Source organism: Ctenopharyngodon idella, chromosome 4, assembly GCF_019924925.1.
Source record: "Ctenopharyngodon idella isolate HZGC_01 chromosome 4, HZGC01, whole genome shotgun sequence".
Classification (NCBI taxonomy): Eukaryota; Metazoa; Chordata; class Actinopteri; order Cypriniformes; family Xenocyprididae; genus Ctenopharyngodon; species Ctenopharyngodon idella.
Window position 1 is genome coordinate 14,073,506 of NC_067223.1, and position 24,277 is coordinate 14,097,782.

The 24,277-nt window shown below is 39.3% G+C and overlaps 1 protein-coding gene across 2 annotated transcripts in view; it reads right to left on the reverse strand.

Moving 5' to 3' along the window:
• Positions 1-1,873: 1,873 nt before the first annotated feature.
• Positions 1,874-24,277, reverse strand: part of ano2b (anoctamin 2b) — a 39,246-nt gene continuing 16,842 nt past the window's right edge. For both annotated transcript variants that reach the window (XM_051892121.1, XM_051892122.1), the window contains 11 exons: positions 18,430-18,504; positions 17,697-17,898; positions 16,860-16,971; positions 16,596-16,653; positions 15,260-15,360; positions 11,576-11,721; positions 9,378-9,530; positions 9,214-9,266; positions 7,107-7,288; positions 4,673-4,778; positions 1,874-3,266 (listed from right to left, as the gene is read on the reverse strand). In XM_051892121.1, coding sequence (XP_051748081.1) covers positions 2,898-3,266; positions 4,673-4,778; positions 7,107-7,288; positions 9,214-9,266; positions 9,378-9,530; positions 11,576-11,721; positions 15,260-15,360; positions 16,596-16,653; positions 16,860-16,971; positions 17,697-17,898; positions 18,430-18,504 — 1,557 coding nt within the window. In that variant the 3' untranslated portion in view covers positions 1,874-2,897. The remainder of the gene's footprint in view (positions 3,267-4,672; positions 4,779-7,106; positions 7,289-9,213; positions 9,267-9,377; positions 9,531-11,575; positions 11,722-15,259; positions 15,361-16,595; positions 16,654-16,859; positions 16,972-17,696; positions 17,899-18,429; positions 18,505-24,277) is intronic.

The window sequence follows — 24,277 nt, forward strand, 5'->3', positions numbered from 1 at the left end:
ATGTCACATGTGATAACAATGTTCCACTGTTTATAGTTGCATTTTTTAAAGTTTTTGAAAAACTGTAGGCAGAGCACTTATGATATTTAGTAAGCTAGTAGTAGCCTATTAAGCTAGTATTCCATTCCGAACGCAGCCTAATCTGGGAAAAGAAGAAAAAGACAGGAAATGAATGGCTATCACTCACAAATCAGGTCATCTGAAGGTTTAGTCTAGTTGACTATGGAATGTGCCATTGGCAGAGCTGCCGTGGAAACGCACAATAGTGCGATCTTCAAGTGTAGCTAACACCTGAAACCATGTGAAAGCCTGGTGTGCAACGACTCCAGATAAAAGCTAGTGCTTTAGGCCATTTAAGACAAGTGAACCTGAAAGCAACCCCCAGTGCCTCTTTTGCTTTCAGACACTGTTATGTTAAACTACTATATAAAGAATCTAAACATAACATTGAGCGAAAAATTGCATGACTAGTACAAGAAAACACAATATATTATTAACAGTGGATGCAAAGAATAATTATCCAGAAAACAAACATGCAGCTTGGGAATTGTGAAACTCTGTGTGTGTCCTCTGATAGTTTAGTGATGATGTGTTTCAGTTAAGCTTATCAAAAATCCCTCTTACATTAACAATGCATTGACTCCAGCATTTTAATTGACCACCCCGTGCGTCATCTCACCCTAGGAAGGAACGCCCTGTGGGAGAGAGAGATTCAGGTTTGTGTCACAGATCTCATTCCAGGTCCCTTGCTCATCTCCATGTGCAGATGTTTAATTCAGAAACCAGAGTCTCTGACAGCACACTCCCACCATGCACCAGCACAGCGTTGTGTGTCTTCAACTAGGACGAGAATATGTTGCAATCACTCACAACAGCAATATCACTGTTGTAACTTACACTAGCTCATACTATGCTGTGTAGGCGGACGTTACGCATAAGCAAGATGGAGAACAGTTGCTCACCAATCAGAAAGACACAGAGAACAAATCCTAATTACCAGGTAAATCTGTCCCTGCTCTTGTATCTCTGCTGTGTGTGATGAAGAAGGGCTTTGAGGAAGATTACCCACCAACAAGACATTTCCGGCCCGCAGCATGCGGCAGGTTGGATTGTGATTGCGCAAGAGGACACTTGAGGACACTTGAAAAACCTTATTAAATCTTACACAAGGACTTCCAATCTGCTCTTTTCATCAAGAGTTTAATTCATTTTGGAAGAGTTCTTGTCATCTTTTTTTGTTTGATGAAGAGTATTGCATCAACACTGACTGCAGATTTGATGTCCTTCATATAGTACTTTGATATTTGTACAAAGAGTGCAGAGCCAGTGGTTGTAGTTGTTATATATTGTTTTTTTTAATTAACTGCATTGGCAAAAAGAGCCTCTACCTTACAGATGCCTGTCAAATGAGATGGACATTCAAGCTGGGCTGGTAAGTTCCTCTGGACTTGAGCTGCTTAACTTTTGCCCACATCTTATGCATTTTAATCTGTGGGAAACGCAAATATTTATGTGTATTTCCCTGCCTGGTTGTGTAATGAAACTATAAAGCACATAGGATAGACTTCATGGTATCTGCCAAGATCGTAATCCTCTTGAATTGTAAAGTTCAGACCCCGGGGATAAATCAAACGTGGCTCTGGGGTGAAAACACAAAAAGATCAAAATCCTGCCCTGGTAAATCTGAAAAAGAGAATAGAGAAGCAGTGTCTACTGGGTAAAGCTAGCTTTGGTAAGCATGTGTGCCAATCATCAGGGTATTACAACAAACAACCTGCGCAGCTGCTAGAAGTCAGGAACACAAGTGAATTGACCCCATGGGACTCGTAGCACAATGCCTTGAGGGCAAGAAAAAAAATCCACTAGCGCATAATTGGGATTAAATATTTATTCTTCTTGCATGAGTATTAAGTCCTATGAGGCATAGTGAATGATGACTTGATGGCCAGATGTTGGCACACAACATCCATCCATGTTTCCTCCCTGGATGACAGTAACCCCCTTTCAACCTTCCCACACCTATGACGACAAACTCATGGGAGGATTACAGTTGACATGGCACAAAAAGACCAGCTGCTCCACAATCATGAATACAGCGAAAGCTGTGTGATCCGAATCTACAGCCCTGCACTTTATCAGAAGGAGGCATAGCATAAATATATGGATTGACAAACTTGAGTTTAATTACATATTGCCTTAATGTGTTACATTACGAGAGGGCTGGGACGTTAAAAAGACAAAACGCCACATATTTCACAGAATACGTCGCAGTACCACATCGAAATTGTGATCTCTGCACCTTAACTTACTAACACGCATCATAGTCTTTATTAACCCAACAATGGTCATATTGATGAGAACAAATACAGCCTACAGTGACGCTGTTACCTGAGAAAATGAAGGGTTATTATTTGCCGTTATATGCTACATCTCGTGGACAATGTGCAAAGCAGTTTGCATTTGGACAGCATGTACAGATTGCGCAACGTCACCAAATGTGTGCTGCTCTTTATGAGTTTGTCCCGACAAGCATCCTCGTTTGAGAACAGATCAAGGTGAAAAACGTTCCAAGAGGATGTGAGACCCGCACGTGTTCCTGTGCTCGACGAACGCCAATGCATATGGAATGACTGCATCTGCAAGCGGTCCTATTGAAGCTCAAGTTTGTGTGTCAGATGTCCCTGAAAACATCTGCGGGTTTAAAAAACCAGACGTGGAGCCTGTAGACAGGCGTTCAGACATACAGTTCAGTGACCAAAAGGAGTGACAACACAGGCACCTGATTCCCAAAACTCCCAACGCAGAGCCTCAAACTTCATCAAATCCTCAAAACTCAGCGCTCAGGCACTGTTAAACACGCTCCACCGGTTGACTCGTCTTCTCTCACCCGACCTCCTTCACACGGCCGTGTGCTGGGTGATGTCGCTGCGGGGAGACATGGACATCTGGCGGGTGAATTGGCTGAAGCTCGCAGCTCGGGGACGCGTGCGGGGGGCCGTGGAGGCCGGGCACGGGGCGGGAAGGACCGGTCCGGGGTGGGTTTGCTGAAGGGGAAGCGAGGTCTGATCCGACACCTGCACCTCCTCCTGCTGTTCTTGGGTCAGATCTTTAGAGAACAGGCTCTGGATCAGCTGCAACTTCTCCTTTTCCTCATTTAGGAAGACGTCCACTAGGAGAGTCTTCTCCTTCTTCAGCTGCTCGCTGATGTTTTTGGGCACGTCCGGGATGACCCAGGCCACCAGCATGCTCATGGTTATCACCAGGTTCTGGAGGAGTGGAGGGACATGTAAGTTTATATATGCATTCATGGGTGGGGCACAGGAGATGATACACATCAGTGGCTGTGAAGAAAGCATATATCTTTCTATTCAATAGATGGAGGATATTTTACACACCAGACAGCTTTTCAGGTATTGGAGCTCTGCCAGTGCCATCTATACATAGAGTTCCTGATCATGAGGCTCATATAGTCATGAAGAAAAAGCAAAAGTTTCGGGTCTGAAAGGTTTTACATGTTTTTGAATGAAGTCTCTTATGCTCAAAAAGGCTGTATTTATTTGATCAAGAATACAGTAAAAACAGTATTATTGTGAAATTTTATAACAATTTAAGGTTACACTTTACTTTAAGGTGACATAGTTACATTGTACTTACTCAAATAATAAGTACGGAGTAATATTAATTAACTACATGTACTTACTATATAGTTATGGTTAGGGTTAAGGTTTGGTTTAGGATTAGTTACTTGTAATTATGCATAATTTACTGTTATTACTGTAGTAAGTACATGTAGAAACGTGTAACTACGTCACCTTAAAATAAAGTTTTACCCAGTTTAAAAAACTGCTTTCTAATGGATATATTTTAAAATCTAATCTATTCCTGTGATGCAAAGCTGAATTTTCAGCATCATTGCTCCAGTTTTCAGTGTCACATGATCCTTCAGAAATCATTCTAATATGCTGATTTGATGCTCAAGAAACATATATTATTATTATTATCAATGTTGAAACAGTTGTGTTGCTTAATACTTTTGAACCATTTTTTTCAGCAGTGTGAAGTTCAAAAGAACAGAATTTAACACAGAAATCTTTTGTTACATTATAAATGTCTTTACACTTTCACTTTTGATCAATTTAATGCATCCTTGCTGAATACAAATATTAATTTGACATTTAAACATTTGCGTTGTGAAGCCATATTAAAGCTTTGTGTTAGGAAAATAGTGAATTTAAGTTGCTATTAATTGAAAATCTACATTTTCTAGCCCTTTTAGCAGCTTCACAGCCTTGGTCACTATGAATGTTGTTTTATGAATTTGGAACAACACTAAAGTTGAATGACATTTCATTTTGGACTGAACTATTCCTTTAACTGTTTGGTTTATTGTTTAATTACATTTCAATAGAATTAGTTTCAACCCACAGATGCTGACAGCAAGACATTTCTAATGAGTTACAGCAGTTATTCTGACCAGCATATAGACTATTAATCCTAATGTGCAAAGGCTGCGTTATTTATATGTGGCTAAACCTCTCATGTTGCTGAGGTAGCTATTGTGTGGCTTTTACATTCCTCCATTCTGGATTTTCCGGCATTCACTGGGGTAAAACTATTGGATGTTTTAGGAGCTTTCAGATTTGGGCGTAATGGTAAAATAAGTAGTTTGTACCTGGAACAATATGACGAAACCTAACCGAGCAGCTAGAACCGACCAGTACTGCTTAGAGAACTGGTATGCCTCAGTCGACCATGGCGGTTCTCTGTAGTCCTTGTATCTAAAATGAAAAAAAAGAAAAAAGAAAGAACAGGCATCCCGAGTCATTTTAGGCTAATTCATCTCCAGCAAGGTTGGCAATAAAAATAAACTGAAAATTTAAAACACTTCCTCAACAAATTCTTCTAGAAGCTAAGGAGAAAACAACACAACAGCATTATTAATCATAATAAAGATATAAGTGCAAAAGAAGGAATTGCATCCTTGTTGAGTCACTTAACAACTACTTAATTGTCTAAGTGGATTTGTTTCCTCTTTGGGATACACTGACAACTGTCCTCACCGACTGACAACTGTCCTCAACTTATGAATTGTTATAAACCATCACCAGAAAGGTGCAGTTAAATAATATAGATGTAGTAGGAGGAGACGTTCTTTTTCATGATTGAAAGCATGTTTTGGTTATCTGTTCAGGATCAGACTGAGTTGGCCTAATTCATTAGACCAGGCTGTTCCCAAAAGTTTTGATTTCCTCTATTGAATTATGAAAAGTAAACTCTGAGTCTTTAATAACACACTAAGGACGATGATTTCATGGCCATATACAGTAATCTACGTGGAATGTGTTAGGCTGGTTTTGATTTCCTCAGACAGTCAGATATCTTCATCTAAAGACACGGGGTGAAGTCCTTGTTTGGTTATACTGGTCCACAAAGGGCAAATATGGTGCAGTAAAAACATGGGCTTGATTTGTTCCCCAACCCTATTTTAGAACGCTGACAAGCAAGCTCTCTTGCTCTCTCTCCATCTATCTGTCCTCTTAACAAACCGACCGAGGGTCAAAGGAACCCAGACATCAGATTGCCACTTCTCTTTGGTCCGAGTAGCTGATGTCCACCAACAAACGAGCGTAATCTCGTTCTCAACTGCTTGGAGCAGCAAAAGCAGACAGGTTCTGATAAAAGCACTTTTCTTGACATGCTTCTGATCTGTGTTGTGAAGGCCGCCTGAGATAATCAAAGCACTGGTGAGATCTCACACTTCAGGGTGATGGAGTCCCATCTAGAAGTTTCTCTCCCTCTCTGTTTCCTCCATTCAGCTGCCTGCGGTGATTTGGATGTGAGGGTTAAATGCTGTTTGTTTTCGCGATCTTAACAAGAGATAATTCTTTCCAGAGAACCGATGAATGCAATTACTATCAGTGAACAGCGGTGCTTCATTAGAAAACAATTTTTCAGATTAAGGTAGTTTACAAAACTATTTAGGCCCACATGGAATCTGTGCTTGATTTTCCACATTTTCTGCTCTGACAGTGGAGGAAAATCTGCAGAATTCTGTGGAACTAATTATTGTAAAACGGATTAATGGTTGAAGATAAATATCTGCTAACACTTTAAGGTTTCATTATTTAGTTACCATGAACTAACAGTGAACAATAATTATACAGAATTTATTAGTCTTAATGGCAATTGCATTTTTATTAACTAACATTGACAAAAAAAAAAAAAAAATGGTAACACTTTACAATAAGGTTTCATTAGTTAACTACTTTAGTTAACATGAAACAATACTTCTACAGCATTTATTAATGTTAATGTTCATTTCAAGATCTACTAATACATTATTAAAATCAAATGTTGTATTTGTTAATATTAGTATTAGTTAACATTAATAAATACTGCAACAAATGTATTGCTCATTGTGATGCATTAACAAATGTTAATAAATGAGACCTTATTGATTAAAAAAATTTAAATTGTTCACTGTTCATACATTAACTAATGTTAACAAATAAGTCAGAATGACAGCCGAATTCTGCAGAAGTCTGTTCATTACCTTTAAAAGGAACCTGTGACAGTGCTATAGATTTCCAAAGAATCAGATGTGCGTGTCTGTTTGTTCAATATTTTGGTGAATTTGTGCTTTCAGCTAACTATAAAAGAACTGACGAGCTACCCTTTCTATTCACATTAAGTCGATTGATCCAGTTCTTCATAATTTACCATTGAACTGGATAGTCTGGTCTGTAAAATAACCATTTGCGTTGCCCTACTATCTGAATTTTCCACATGCAGGTGTGGAAATATTTGATGAAGAATCTCCCCAGGCGCCATCCAAGAGGATCAGTATGTTCACACCATTATAGCTTCGACACGTGTTTATTTCCGATACGATTTAGGAGGTGCAAATGAGGGGTCCTACGGCTGTTCACGGCCTGTGTGCTGTCCTACGAAGAACCGCTCTGATGTGAACAATCGATGCTTGTTTAGTTTGGTTACAACTACTATTTAGTTTTGAACTAATCACTGATGGTAATGTTCATGATTTTGTGTTTGGCAATGGATGTTCTTTAATAATAATTCATAGTAATATAGTTTATTTTTCCTACCTGCAGACTGTAATGTCTTTGCCGAGACCGGAGATGGAAGGCACAGTTCCAGGTTTAAAGTTGCTGACATTAAAGTAAGAGAGCGTGTGGTTGATGAAGCCGTGCATGGTCCCCGTCTCACTGTACATGTACTGATAGACCAGGCGAGGGATGAAATCTGATGTGAAGGAGATGACAAAGGCCTGAAATGACAAAAGAATATGTAATTAAAATGTGTAAAGGTGTAAAGTATTTAAGTTAATGTAATTAGTTACTGTACTTAAGTATCTTTTTTGGCTACTTTGTAGTTTGACTGAGTATCAAAGATATCAGCTACTTTTACTCTTGACTACGTTTGAATAAGTATATGTACTCTTTACTCCAGTACATTTGTAATGCAATTACACATTACATTTTGCATGGCACCTAACTTTTTCTGCAGCAGTTTGTTTCGGCTATAAAGAAGCGATATCACCATCTAAGGGCGTTGAAGGTACTACATCTTGTGCCTTTATTCACCCGCACTTGTCAAAAAAGGCTACTTTACGTGAATGCGAGTGCATTAGCAGGTAGTTGCTAAATCGCAGGTGTTGATTTATGAGATGAGGTCATGACTGCAGCCGGTGATGAGGCCAAAACTAGCACATCCTGTGCAAGTAGACTTTGATTTTAATAAACATTATTTTATTTATCCATTATATTGAAGAGACATTTTTGAAGGATATTGGTGTACTTATGGCCTTTTTGTGCACTTGGTGCAACCTGACAGGAGAAAAAAGGCTGTTGTCTTCCCTTTTGCCAAATAGGTAGGAAAACTTCAACACCCATAATGCACTGGGCATGTTGCCATTCAAGGCCACTCCCAGTCTGCTCCTATTGAATAGGCTTGACCAGAGTCCTTGCTTGAGTAGGAAATACTTCTTAGCAAACTTTTAGCCATAATGGTGTCGACTTGTTTTGCTCCCAGGTGCAAGAATTCAAGCGTTTTGTGGGAGAGAGTTATTTTTGGGTTTCAGATGAATGATCCAGTGCATTGAGGGCAGCAGCTAAAGGCTGCAAAGAATTGTAAATACGGAGAGAACGCCGTGAAGGAAAAGCTGAAAAACCTCTGTGTTTGTAGTCTCCATTTCAAACTGGATTACAATGAACACAGTATTTTAGGCCAAATGGAGAGGAAAAAACTGAAAGAATCTTCCATTCTGTCAGTTAACTGGGAAGAAAAGGAACACCCCCAAGGCAAAACACCTTTGCATTAAGGTAAGAAGGTTTTCAGTGATAAACCTACCCTTAACTTTGTAACTTTTTGTTAACCTTCTGTGAATCCGCCTGTCTGTGGGTGGGCATACAAAAATGTGGAAGTACAATCTGTAGTTTTCGCAAAGCCCTGGAGCTGTCAAAAGTCCTCCGAATGACATGTTTTGCATCATCCGGCAGACTTTTGCTGACAAAATTAAAAAAATTATTTGGTCCGAGTAAACATTGTTCATTTACACACACAACCGACATTTTAACACTACAAAGCAGGTTGAAAATCAGCAAATTTACACTTTAACTGTAACAAAGTCCAGACCACTAAGGAACACATGTGGTATCACTGGTCATAGGTGCCATTTAATTGGATTAAAGAGGCAATTTATAGCTGTAACATTAAGCGAATACTTGATTTCTAAAAGAACAGCACAGCTGGACTGAATCAGATGTTGGGGTGCTGAGTAAACATGGCTTACTTAATGAAAGTTCAAAGAGAAGCTGAAGGATCTTTACCAGGTTTGCCATAAGGCTTACTTCTCATATTGGGAACATCACATCTATTAAAACAAATCTGCTTGGGATTTATCATTCAATTTTGAGTTGGAGAGACATGCATGAAGCAAACCGTGGGGGTGCAAGAACATCTGTGCAATGCAAGAACATAAATTGTGACATGAATCGATTTCTTCCATGAATAATGTGACCCCAGGCATACAAAGTCTTCTTTATCTAAGTCTTATGAAAACAATAAGAGGATCTCTTTAACAAGGATTCACCCTGTGGTCTTTGTGAATCCCTCTATATAATAAATTTTCCATAAAGAGGACTTATATGACTAGCATGTGGTAAGCAGCAGAGTTATATAGCAGAAACTCACATTGATGATGACTGAGAACTTTCCCAAACCACTCAAGATGTTGTACCAGATACCTATGTGAGGAAACATTTCAATTCAGAGGTTAAATTAGTAGATTCAGGAGCAAGTCTGATTTAGAACGCAAGTGAATTGCTGTGGTGTAAATATTAATATAAGATTTTCACCGATATCTTTGGCCCTCACGGCATCTGGCCTGCGAAGCTCCGTGACGAACTTCTTGGCGTCGAGGCGGATCTCGATGACATTGTTTAAGAGAGCGAAAAGCGGAGCCAGCGGGAACGAGGCCACAAAGAGTGACACAAAGCCAAACTGAATGACTGCAAAATGGAAAACAAACATGGAGATTACATTGGAGACATTTGGATTATAAACTGGAGTTTGATTTATGTGCGTTAGAGAGCTAGACTCATGACTGCTGTCTGTTACCAGGAATGAGGATTTTAATGTTGAATTTATACAACTGTTCAAAAGTTTGGGGTTGTTAAGATTTCTTATGTTTTTGAAAGAAATATCTTATGCTCACCAAGGCTGTACTTATTCAAATCATAATCAAAACTATAGAAAAAACTGTAATATTGTGAAATATTATTACAATTCAAAATTGTAATAATATTGTAATAATAATTGTAATTGTAACAATAAAAAACTGTTTTCTATTTTAATATTTTAAAATGTTATTCTTGTGATGGTAAAGCATCATTACTCCAGTCTTCAGTGTCACATGATCCTTCAGAAATCATTCTAATGCTGTTTTGTTGCTCAAGAAACATTTCTTATTATTATCAATGTTGAAAAAAAGTTGTGCTGCTTAATATTTTAGAGGAAACCATCATACATTTTTTTTAGGATTTATTGATGAATAGAAAATTCAACTGACACGATTTGAAATAGACATTTTTGTCTTTACAGTCATGTTTAATCAATTTAATGCATTCAAGCTAGATAAAATTTCTTTCAACAACAACAAAAAATTATTACTGACCCCAAACTTTTGAACTACAGTGCATAGCCTATTGTTGAAAAGGAGGCAACAAATTAAAAAAAGAGTATATGTGTTCACATATAGATCATATAACTTCTCAAGAAAGTTACACAAATCATTATGACAATGGGAAAACCACTACTAATTTGATGTGCCAATTGTTCTAGAAACAGGCTCTATCTTTCTGACTTCTAACATTACCAACACGGGTGTCAAGCACAAAGCTGATTATTTGTCAATCAACAACACATGGAACATAAGCCTTGTGGGAAACAGCATTTCCTTCTTTGGCTTGATTGACACATGGCTTTTTTTCCTGTGCAGCAACCAAACAATGGCTTGGAGAGAGATCAGGCCAGAGGGTATTCTACATAAACATCCATAGGACTGGGTCTCATTCTCCCGCTCTCACTGAGAATATCTTTCACAGTATGTAGGTGTTGATCTCCCACCAGTGTTATTACTGAAGGGTCCTAAGTTCATCTTCAATTTCTCCTCAGTCATTTCTTTGATTCAAAGAGTCTCATAAGTGTTTCTTGTATGAAAAAAAGAAAAAATAGAAAATCTGTTTTACTTGGCAGTGGATTAAAGCATCCATACATTTTTGAGAAAAGACTAAGGCGCAGGTTTTCTCACGCACAAGTCTGTCAGACAGTTATGCAACTCGCTGGCACTCCAGGGACTAAACCATCCCACATCAAAACTCTCAATCAACAATCATGATAGGGAACCATTATAACTGACAAAGACAATGTTGTAGTACCTGCACTAAATTTTATAGCTATAGCAAATACATAAAAAAGAATAATAAAACAAATGTTTATTTAAGACAGAGCTGTTTCAAGTCAAGTTGAAAGAAATCTATTTTTTGCAAATGTGTCAGGAAACATCAGCCAGCATCTTGCATTCTCAGCATAACTGGGTTGTATAAATGCAGAATGAATAATAGTAATTTAAGTTTGCATTGGTTTTCATATGTTTAACTTTGCTGTTTACCCACTAGGCTTTCAGATCTTTTGCAGACGCCATCACGTCAACTTACATAAACACTCAGTCAGTTGTGTATCACTGCAAGCCACATGTAGGCTCTTTCCCGATTGTAAACACAGATGTAAAACAAATGCAAGGGCTGTTGGTCTAATTCACAAGTTCATTCATAATTTTTACCCTTAAAACTGTTACAAACTCTAATAACTGAGTTTTATCGTCTTTCATGAAACTCTGGGGCGTGTCAAATCCACAGACCAAAGCATTCCTCCGTCAACAAATCCTGCTGTTCCCGCCGAAGGGGACGAGTTAGATTAACCAGATGTTTTCTCACAGCACTTCACCCTGAGGACACTCTACTTTCACTTTTACACACAGTGGAATGTCACTCACTCATCTCCATGTATTCAGGTGTGAGTCCGTCAAAAGGCTCCAGGTCATAGTCCAGGTGCCACTGTTGGCGGCGACCCGGCTGCTCCACAATCTCCTTGGGGGCCCGCTCCTTATCCTTGAGCGTGCGGCACAGCTTCTTCAGCTTTCTAAAGTGGGATATGAGAGGGAGAAAGAGAGACAGAATGTAAACACACAAACCGTTGCTATAAACTTGACCTTGCAGCTAAAATGACCCAGATTTGATAGTGAGTCAAGTGTCAGATTTGTTTCTAAGAACTGCATATGAATTTTATGCAAACACATGGCTCATTGACATGATGTGTGCTTTGTTTATTTTTACAGAACTACTATTATTGCTAGAGGCTGCAGTCTTTAGCCCCCTTGTTAGCATGTCCGCTTCCCACGCTGGAGGCCCGGGTTCGAGGCCTGCACAGAGCGGGCCGAGTAGGACCCGAGGGGTTACAATGGTGTCGTGACCCGGATGGGAGTGAGGTTTAGGGAGGTGAGTGTGACAGAGGCCAGCAAGTAGGAGCTGTGCAAGTAAACCTCTTGCCTCAAGAGGCCCACTAGCGACTGACACTAGGGGCTGCAGTCTTTAGCCTCCTTGTTAGCGTGCCCGCTTCCTACGCCTGAGACCCGGGTTCGAGGCCTGCACAGAGCGGGCCAAGTAGGACCCGAGGGGTTACATTGGTGCCGTGACCCGGATGGGGGTGAGGTTTAGGGAGGTGGGAGTGAGGTTTAGAGAGGTGAGTGTAACAGAGGCCAGCAAGTAAACCTCACACCTCTTGCCTCAAGAGGCACACTAGCGACAGACACTAGCGGCTGCAGTCTTTAGCCTCCTTGTTAGCATGTCCACCTCCCACGCCAGAGACCCGGGTTCGAACATAACACGATTACGTCTTTCACGGTAAGTGGGTGGAGCTAACGAGATCTTCTGGTGAGTTTTGCCAGTCTCAAATGGTGGCATTTTCTGTACAGCATTGTGGGTAATGTAGTTTTTCACCACAAATTCTGCTGATAAACACAATTATTTTAAAACCATAATGAAATAATGTGGGATGATGGCTTCAGCAGAAACAAATACCATTGATTAACAACCTCACAGTAAGGCTGTCTTTAAAGGTTTATAAGTTAAAAATCAATTTCTCTATGGAGAAAATGAATGGAGTTTTTACTTCCGGAACCTGACTGTGGCACTCTATTCCTTTGTGTGAATGAGTTCAGTGATCTGGCATGAGAATGAACTTAAAAAATGGCATGAATCTTGGCCAGACGTTTCATGATTAATTGGTTAATAAACCACACACAGGGACATACAGGAGACAGACCGGTTTGATACACACATACACAGAAGCCTCGGAAGAACTCTCTGGAAATCTCATTATTGTACACATCTGTTCACTAGTCCACACAGACACAAGGCTGTCTGTTCCAGCCTGGTTACATGGAAAAGAATAAAAACAAAAAGAATAGAAATCTCTAGAGCAAATCTATCGATTAGTCAAGTCATACAGATTGTTCTAGAATAGTAAATCTCTCAATTCAATGCTAAGACCCAAGAACACAAACGGCTGCATGTGTCTGTTACAACTCAAAAACACCCGACATTACCTAAAAGAGCCAGTGGAGATCATAAGACCTTCATCAGTTGGTGGTGACCACAAATAAGTGTTTGGAGCTATTCCACATTTAAAGACAAACCTCTCATAAACTTCTCATTAAACAGTCTGGGGTTTTGAAAACTAAATTGATATAATGACCCCCAAGTTGTAAAATTCAAAAGCTCATTGTAACAGGATATATTTCACCATAAAAGCACGCCAGCAAACATGCCATGTGATCACAACCACAACATAGTTTTGACCCAATTTTTAAGTCATTAAAACAGATGGAAATGTGCACAGGCATCGCTCTGTGTTCATGCCTTCATGTTCGGAGAGTCCTCATCAGGACAGCAAGTGCGAGAGCATGACAGCTCACGTTGGACCGGCCAAATATAGTGGACGAAATGGTCCGTGTGGTCCATCCGTCTATAGCTTATTAACGCTCCCAATAAAACCCTCCAAATGCATCTGCTGCATTATTTAGTCTCCAAAACTACGGCCTTTTCCAGCACATTACTTTTTAATGCACGCCTTTGTATCATAAGTGCTTTCCTCCATCCGTGATAAAGCTCTCGTTTACCAGCTGTTGGAATGCATTTGCATTTGGTAATGCGAAATTGAGTCACACGCGAACCCCTACTGGTGGAAACTGACTAGTCAAATAAAATAGACTTAAATAAGATGCAGCATACTTTTAAACATACACGGATCTGTTTTTAGCATGCACATTATTATAATATTGTGGGATGGCATTGGTCTGTGGGGAGATTAGATCTGTTAAGTAGGTCAGGGACCTTGAGTGGTACCGGCCTCCATCATGGTACATTTCCACCAAAGTTAGTCCACTTCTGTGCGTTCTGTGCGTCCCCCCAAAAAAGAAATTCAAGGCGAGTATTTATAGAACTGAACGGGAGAATGGGTTTGACTTTGTTCTCCCTCATGAGCCATATTTTTTGATTTGCATTCTTAAATGAACTACTTTTGCACTCTGAACAACCTCAGAGGTGAAACTGGGAGATAGAAAGGTCAACTGCAATGACAATTTTGTGGAACATGCCAGACTTCTTGGTGCAGTTTACAACTAGAGTAAGGGCAAACAAGACAAGAGAGAGGAAAGACAGAGCTGCCGTGAAGGATGACTGATTTGGAGTAGCTGTCAATCAGTTCACGTTGAGTTGCTGTTGTTGTTCGTAAAAAGACGTTTTGGGGTTGCATGCCGCAAGGAACAAAAGCAGGTGCCATGGGAACAAGTTGTGTGAGTTCATTTAAATTGACTAGAATGCATGACAAAGATGTAGAGATAAAGCACTCTAAGTCATACGATGAATCAAAAATGAAAGTGCACGTTTATCAGATAACTCACAGCCAACTGGATGCATCAATCAAAATTGCATACATCAAAGAGATCTGTGTGAAAATGAAATGGATAAACATAGAGAAAAAAATAAACATAGAGAATGGGTTGTAGCTGGTGTACTTGTGAAGGACAGGGAGAAATAGGTTAAAAAGGGATTTCCACAGAACGGAAAGTCCACGACTCGGAGGTCCTTTCCACCACCCAGGGGAAATCTCGTCCCAGATTTTTTGTAATCGTTCCATAAGCACAAGTATTAATGCATGCATACCACACACATAAGGCACCTGTGATGATTTGTCTCTCTGTGTTTACATACTCTACATGTACAGACTTTACTCCATATATGACACTAACATCAGTCACGCTGATTTGCATTTTATCTCGTTCATTAATGACGTGATGCGGCACTTGTGCAAACATGTGTAATGAGACAGGAATCCAGCCTATTAGAGTGCAAGGAGAGGCATGCTAGAAAATTTGCCTGCGTGCAAAAAGACAGTAAAAGGAATTGAAGAAAGACAGCAAAATAAGGCATGTAGAAAGTCATGTAGACTGTTTGAGAAAAGCCCACTTTACAATCTCGGGATTTCCTGTAGCTATAAACCAACAGAATTTATTGTTTATCTGAAGGAATGATCTTTCTAAAGTTTCCAGATAGAAAAGCTATTCTGTTTAGTGCTAGAGCACATTTTATGAGATCCACTGAGAGGAGCGGGAACTTACGGAATGCCGATCTCAAAGATATTATTCTGAATAAGCTGCTTCCCCAACATGATGATACTGAGCTGGATGCAGAGTTCAATTAGACAGCCGCCAGGAGCACACTGCGAAGAGAAAGTAAAAGATGTCATGACAGTGTTATGAATAGAGTTGCACAATCATTATTGTTTTATTTTACAGTACAGCTGTAGAATTAGAATACTAATATTTATGGCTGTCTTTCTTGCTTCATTTTCAAACCGAAAACCACTGAGCTTTTATTTTGGTGGAAAACTCTTTTTTTGACAATGGTTTAAAAGTGTTTCTCATTACAAGTGGAGATGGCTGGCGAATGTTGGGTTTCCAAATGCACATTATGAGTGACCCAAACTCAGAACAGATGCAGAAATGAGTTTGTGTGAAGCAGCATTTACTGTGAATTGAGCTGCTGAAAAATTCACAGTAAATGCTGCACCATGAGCCGCTTGCTTGTAAAATGACCAGTTTTGGGGGTAACGCATTACAAGTAACACGAGTTATGTAATCAGCTTACTTTTTTCAAGTAACTAGTAAAGTAACGCATTACTTATATATTTAAAACAAAATATTTGTTTACTTGTTCAAAAAAGTAACTCAAGTTACTTTGTTTTCCCATTTATTGACAGGCATTTACTCATTTCACTTGCACAAAACAGATTCAGTATTCCTCAAAATGAATAAAAACAGCGAAATGCAAACTCAAAATATTACGCAAACCTGCAATAATTAAATATGTTAAATAATACAAATACACTATGTATTTAATTTAACTTTATTAACCAATGTCTTTGCTGCTGACCTTCGATGATCCAAGCAAAAAGTTTTTTTGTTTTTATTCATGAAATAAGAGTGTTGAACTTTCTTCTCCTGCATCTGATTCTTCTGTAATCCAGAATGGCAGCACAGCTGAAAGATTTGTTTGAGCTGCGCCCTCTACTGTACAGGCGTGAATTTGCATTTCCTTCAGCCTGAGGCCTTTACATTTGCCATTTTTTATTATAAAACAAACAAGCAAGCCCAGCCCAGATGAGAAAAAGTAATGCAAAGGTAACGTAACACATTACTTTCCATAAAAAGTAACTTAGTAATGCAATTAGTTACTTTTTTAGGAAGTATCGCAATATTGTAATGCATTACTTTTAAAAGTAACTTTTCCCAACACTGAAACACGCAATGCATATATTTAATTAAATTGCAAACTTTGCACTAAGCCGTTTCATGATTTATGTTTTATTTCAATTAATCATGCAGCTCTAATGTTGAACATGGTGTTGTAGTACTAACAAAAGCATAGATGCAACAAAAGAATAACAGTACTCGCCTCTTCCATACGGTAGTCATTGAAGACATAAACGTAGTCACCAGGGCGGCCTGCAAACCTGTAAAAAACCCATGAATAAGGGTCACTGAATATATCTCACCCCAAGAAAGGAAGTGCCATGGGTCACATGCCGGTCTTATTTGAAGCCAGATGTTTGTGCTGCAGTCAGACTTCACATTTACCGGAGGCTGAATATGTGTGTGTTTGTGTGCTTTTCTCTTTCTTCTACAATTCACTGTTTTGGGGTTGAACTTGTCCACCTACCTCCCTTTGAAGAAGGCCACATAGAAGATGGGTGCATAGGCATTCATGAACTTCAGGAGGAAAGCCTTCAGGATCAGACGCTCCTCAAAGTTGGTCTCTGTTTTAGGGATCTCTGTAGACACAATAATGAAATTATCTGGGATTTGGACAGATATGTTCTGGATAAACTGCAGACAGTTTCAAAAGCTTGTATTCTGACAAGGATAATTAAATGGGTGGCTTGGAAATTTCTCCCAACATGTTTCTCTTCAGCAACTTCTGTTCAGTAGGTTGAAGGTTGAGAAATGAAGCTCTTCAGAAGACCATATGGTTACGTTTGGGCTGGGATTACATGTTTTCTGGCGTTCCCTAAATCTTCATCTGCCAAAACAGATTACAGGCAGTGCCACGGTGGTTTTGGCAATAAATTCATCATATTTCATTAATAGGGCATGCTCAAGAAAGAGCCCAAATTCCAGTAAGCCTTGAAACACATTCAAGCATGAATTAAGTAGGTTAAAGCATTTGGGTGAGACAGACTGTATGTGGTCAGACTTTAAGAGTGAAAATCAAAGAAGTACGGGAAAATCTATGTCTTATTCACGAGGTGATAACACATGCTTTCTCCTTTTCCTTCCTTCCCTACATATCCCCAGAGACTCTCATTTATTAAAACGTCTCTTAAGGAAATCTCGGTGATGGCTAACTGACAAGCAAAGTTTTCTGCAGCCTTCCTGGAGTAGCTCAAATCAAAGATTCATGCCCTGTGGGTAAGCGAAGAAGGGAAGAAGGACATCCAAAAAAGAGATATGTTGACCAAAAGTGACTGTTATATGGATGGCGGTGGTAAAATCTCACCCAGTTCTGTGAGCCAGGCAGCCACCATGCCGTAGATCTCGTCTAGAATGAGGATGACCACTAGGTTGATGATGACGGCGGTGGCTGTGACGGTCACTCGGACATTGGACTTGACCTCTGGGTCTGGACTCATTGCCATGAGGGCGGAGATGGTGATGCGGTAAATGATGACGCTGAACACAGCAGCGCACGTCACTCCAAACTACAGGCAGACAGGAACAAGTGGACGAGAAATGAAATATGGGCAAGTAAGAAACCATTGCACCAGACAGGAAGTTTAATGAAAAAGAAGTGTGCTTAATTGTACTGATTGTGCATTTGTAGTGCAAATTTTAATTAAAATAACTTCCCCTCATTCCTGCAACAACATCTAATCTCTTCTCTGATGATGTGTTTACTTGTGCAAGGGCGGGACAACCTGTCACTCACATGAGATCGACCAAAAAAAATGTTCTTGTTCAAGAAGCAATTTCACTCGGATATAAGTCATAATAGGGAAGAAAAGACTATCGCAACTTCCATTTCATGCTGACGTTAATAAACTTTTATCGTTCTTTAAATAAGTACACTTATTTTGATGTGGTAACTAACATATTAAAGCACATGTAAAGTAGTCGATTATAATTTTAATAGTACTTGTAATTAAAGTTAATATATTTTAAATGTACTAACGTGCAAAGATATTTTGACACATTAGCTTTAATAGAAATTGTTATATTTCTCAAGGGGTTACCATGAACAGAATGGAGGAAATGTTGATGAAATATCCAGGCAGTCTGTCCCTCCATGTTAGCTTCTCGTGTCCAGTCTGTGAAGGGAGAGAGACATTTAAGGTGACTAATGGAAACATGCATGCTGGTCACTGTTTGCATGCATGTGTTTCTGTTTTTCTGAGAGCTTTACTTTTAAGTTGCTTTTAGAATGACTAGCCTATTAGTGGGAATAATTCAGCTGCCCACTTGTACAAACATGACAACATTAAGGCCATTAACACCTGGCCTTCCTCCTCTAAATTGAGTACTGTACATTCTGTACTTTGTCTAGAAGTGATAGATCATATCTCCCAAACATCCGGCCAACATAGGAGAACCTATTTCAGTGACCAAAACAAATTGAATATGCCTCTTTTGCATTTAGATCAAACCTCATCAAGCCAAAAACAACAGGCAGCAGTGGAGTGAGGGTGGTCTGTTCCCACTGGGGTTAGTCTTCCTTCATTGTCAAAATTTTGACAGCAGATCAAAACATATGTTCCTCTCAGGAATACATGTTACATGACAAACGGCAGAAAAATGGATTCAGCCTAAGTTCAGTGGAAATCGTACTGAAATGAATTAGCAGGCCACAGGAATGTTAAGAGGCAGCTTTGTGTCTTTCAAGTCATAAAAAAATGTCATTACAAAAACATCATTACATTCGAAAGAGTGTTTGACAAGCCATCCGAGCACATTTTTCTAAGGAACAAGTGCACAAATAGTTCTCACTGTTTACCATCTGTAGCTATTGTCTAAGTGACTGTTTTGATGTTCAACTTGTTCTCTGTTGATTCTAAAACTATGCGGCTAAGCTAATGGCTTCATTCTCCAAAATGCACCAGAATACAAAGCACACTTAAAGGGGATCTATTATGCCCCTTTTCACAAGATGTAATTTAAGTCTCTGGTGTCCCCAGAATGTGTCTGTGAAGTATCAGCTCAAAATACCCCACAAATCATTCATTATAGCGGTAACACTTTACAATAAGGTTCATTAGTTAAACATTAGTTAATGTATTAACTAACATGAACTAACCATGAGCAATACATTTGTTACTGTATTTACTAATCTTCGTTAACGTAAGTTAATGAAAATACAGTTGTTCACTGTTTGTTCATGTTAGTTCATAGTGCATTAACTAATGTTAACAAGACTTTAATAATGTATTAGTAAATGTTGAAATTAACATTAACAAAGATTAATAAATGCTGTTTAAGTGCAGTTCATTATTAGTTCATGTTAACTAATGTTAACTAATGAACCTTATTGTAAAGTGTTACCATTATAGCTTGTCAAATTTGCCCCTATTTGGGCGTGAGCAAAAACATGGCGTTTTTGTGTGTATCCCTTTAAATGCAAATGAGCTGCTGCTCCTGGCCTGCTTTCCAGAAGAGGGCGGAGCTTTAACAACTCGTGCTTCGGTTGCTCAACAACAACAAAGCTGGAGAATCTCACGCAGCCAAAATGATGATTGTCAGTAACGGTATTCAGCCTTACATTGCTCAAACCGTAGTCGGACACTGATGGAGAGACTCAGAAAGAAGTTACAACTTATAGAATGAAACTGGACGTTTCTGAAGGGTTAGTGGATAAATTTATGTAGTTGCTGTGGAATTGATTCAACTCATCGACTAGCATGTGCCGTCATGTTAATCTTTTGTGCAAATCCAGCGTTGAATTGACCCTCGTTTGTGAAGCAGTCCGGTGTAAAATGACAGCATGACAACAACACTCTACTACAACAACTCTTCCTCTTCTCTAAAACAGCCCAACATGGCCTCGCCTCCTTTGTTGTGTGTTCTCGTGGGCGGGGTTTATGTAAATTTTGGGGTTTGTGTAGTCCCTACCAGCCGTTTGTTGTAGTCCTTAAAAAGTGATTTCTGTAAAGGAAAATATCTCCCTTTGCACTGATGTTGTTTAAGGCAACATTACACACTAACTAAAGTTAAAAAACTGAAATCATAATCAAGGACCCCTTTAAACACTGGTTCATTTTTAATCAGAGGGAACTTTTACGGATACTATAATGATACAGTAATGAATAAAACATTTTCCTCAACACTTCCTTAACTTTGTTGGATGCATTCCCAGCTGTATCTGTGCAGGATATATTCAATGCTGCATGATTACAGTTTGGCCAAAATGCAATTTTGCTGCCTACTGTGCACAGCCTTTGCACTGGGAGTGTGCTTATGTTGCTGTCTAGCTAGGCATCTCATTAGGTTTTGGAACAGAGCCCATCTCTTATTTGTTGATGAATGAAGATTCAGAGGGTTTTGCAAGGCCCCGGTAGCAAATTCTGTCAGTGTGTTGACATAACAGATATCTACCTCCTGCAATTGGACTCATTATGAGGCAAACAGCACCACCTAGCACAGTGCATGACTAAACCCTGGCACCCAGGAACTTGGAACGTGTAACTTTTGAGATGCCACAGCTTTAGGGTCTCCAGAATAATGAATGTGGGTCACGCAATTGTGATCCACAGGCTCAGCTCACAAACCCTCACCCCGTAATGAGAGGAATTACTGCAGGTCTGCGGTCTCACTGGTTGCTTTCTCTTCATTTGTGTGAAGGTTGTGGGAAGTATCGCTGTATTTGGCACAAGGACAAGCAGAGATGACTGTACAAGCTAATGCCACAAATATGCTGTGAGGTGCCACAAGTATGTAAAGTACACTGGTGTAGGAATTTTACTTCAAAACAATTTTCCCTCAGAAACTGCTAATGAATTTCACAAAGAAATGTCAAGTTCCACATTGAATTAAACATGAAATCTTGAAATTGAATAACTGATAGTATTTTCTTGTAAAACATACTCAATAATCTTTGTTTTATTTACAGCTTATAGGCCCACGTGAGATCTCCACACTTTTTATCCTATTTTCTATGCTGATTTGTGAAGGAAAATCACAAATGGATGTAAATGTAATGGATGAAAATGGATGTAAATACATTAAAAATGTATAAATGTGGGTCATTTGAATTCTGCTGAAATCTGTGGATCTTTCTGTGGATTTCCGCAGGCGCAGATTCCGTGCAAGCTAAGCAATAAATAATAATAACAAAAGATGCCTGACAAAAGAATGCAGAGGAATGGCATTAATTATTTATGTAATCAGCCACATCACGAAAACTGTAAAAACAAAAAGAGAAAGGAAGGAAGAAGATAGGTGGCATAGTTTTTAAATAATTAACACTTTTTATTTTTAAACTGCAGATTTGATGTGTCAGAAAAGCACTGAGAAATTATACTTAAGCGAAACAATGGATACAAAAATTCACAGTTAAACTATTTGGCATGGTCAAAATGTGATCACGTGTGATCGTGTGCTTGCGTGATAGTTGGCGGAGGACAGCAGCACTTGTCTGTCTGTTATATATTGGATATAGATCACTGGATTAATTCAGCAGCTCAGTGACTGTGGAGTGGGATGGGCGTGTACGACAGCTGTCGGATAGAGAATATCGCTTCCTTGAGCTTAAGTCAAAATGCTCTGCAACTTTCTTTGTCTTTTATTTTGGCTGTCTAGAGGTTTTTGCAGAAATGTTACTCAAAAGACAACAAGATAAAGAAAGGTAAACTCATCTTTGCTTAGAAGTTTTATTATTTAGATGATTCTTTTAAGAACTGTTCACTGAAAGATTCTTTGCGGAACCCAACAAGGTTCTTCTATGGCACTACTGCAAAAACAACCCTTTTGAAACCTTCGTTTTTAAGAGTTTATATAAAATCAACACATCAGCAACCATCCAACTCATGGCATTTTGTAACGGGATGATCTCTTCATTGATGAGACTTCATGTCAACCTGACATCACCAACATTGATCTGCCCAGCAGACATGAAAATGTCAATGGGCTCAGGTTTTGTTAGCGCGTGGTCGCCAACACGCACATACTCACTCGGACGACCCACTAAGCCCTTTGGGAAATTAGCGACAGGATCACCAGTGCGGGGATTTCCTCCACGGCCATATGTCGCTCTGCAGAGATGCCGTGTTCACATTGACGTCACTGTACGCCCCGTTCTCTCAACCCCCACCCTCCGAGCATACTGTAAGCCAGAGACGAGAGAGAACAAGAACCGGAACCACGCCAGCGCCCACGCTAGCAAACCAAGAACATGTAAGCCGCCACATACGCGGCTTTACACAAATCAGAAACATTACAGAAAGGATTGTATTTGTGTTAGAAATACACACACACACAGCCTACTAGTGAATATTTCAGTATTTCAAATATAGCTTTTGAGGTCTTTATGAGCGATAAAAGAGGCAGAGGTCCATTAAGAGCGGCTTGACTGAAGATTGTCTTTTGGGCGTCGGGTACTGAAGGGAATAATCTGATGTGAGTCCCATCTGACAGATCTGAAATCCCTTTAAAATACACTCTCATCTCCTTCCAGCTCTGTGCTCTGATCGGAGAAGACCACCAGAGCAGGATTATACACAAAGAAACCTACATGCTTCAGATCAGTGGGGATCTTTCTAATAAACGGCTTGTGCAGGAACACACCAGGCCATAGATTAAGTATAGGATGAATGACATGCAAAGCACAGTCCAATTATGCAACATTGTGTATTAATGTCCCAGACTTTCTGCTCAGACTTCAAGATCATCATGATCAGACACTAATAAAATCAGAAAAATCTTCAAATCGCCCTCATCACACACATGCAGAAAGCAAATGAAACTCTCCTTGCATAAGAATTGCATACGATATTAAAGGGATAGTTCACCCAAAAATGTAATCAAGCAAGGAAAAAAATACTATGGTAGTCAATGGGGGGAGAGATCTGCTTGGTTACAAACATTCTTCCAAATATCTTTCTTTGTGTTCAGCAGAACAAACAGCAGGTTTGGAACAATTTGAGGGTGAGTAAATGATGACAGAATTTTCATTTTTGGGTGAACTATCCCTTTAAGTGTTTTATTTTTAGTATAATTAAAGAGGTTTATGCTTAAAAAACAAAGATTTTGCCAATTAGGTAACAAAAACAAACAATTCAAGATATAAACTCTAAAAGTAAGGGTTATTATCTTAGGTTTTTATTACATGACATTTGGGGCAAGGTAAATCTTCATGAGAAGCACAGTATACAGATGTTTACTTGCTACTGCTTCTATCCACCTTCTGAACATCTTCAGACTTTCAATCTTTGGCCAAAAAGAGTTTTAGTCCTTTGGACCCAGAGTGAATGGATCTGAAGGCAGAATTTATTTAAAAATTCCATCTGCATTGGAAAAGCACAAATAACAACTCAGTTAGAGGTCAATCATTTTATCTTCTCTTCCCGAGCCAGATGCACACTTTCAGAAAGCAAATGCAACTCTCCTCCTCAAAGATAATGAGGAATGTTCCCTTACTTTGCTTCTGGAGGCGATGAAAACATTTTGCTCTAAAATTAGCCACGCAAAGGGTGTGCTGCATTTTATTAACAAACGTCACTAATGTGTCCTAAAGATAGCTGCCAAGATGACATAGTTATGCGATAAAGGCTTTTAAAGAGCCGAAGATAAGAGCAAACCTAACCGAGCATACAACGGAGTGGGATTCGAGTGTCCCGTGTCTCCATGGAGATGTGAGGACGTTGCTTAATTCAGAGGTTTGGCGTTCAGCCAGGCTTGGAAGGACGCCTGCATATATGCATAAACGCACTGGAGTCTAGCGCTCTCTGCTGGTCAGTCTGTGTAGCAAACTGCTCTCAATCTAATTCCCATCTCTTAAACTTGCACAAAAGACTCTTATCTCTCATAGAAAACTTCACACTTTAACATCTAATAAACATACGCAGCATGTGTGTTAAGAAAAATAAGCAGACA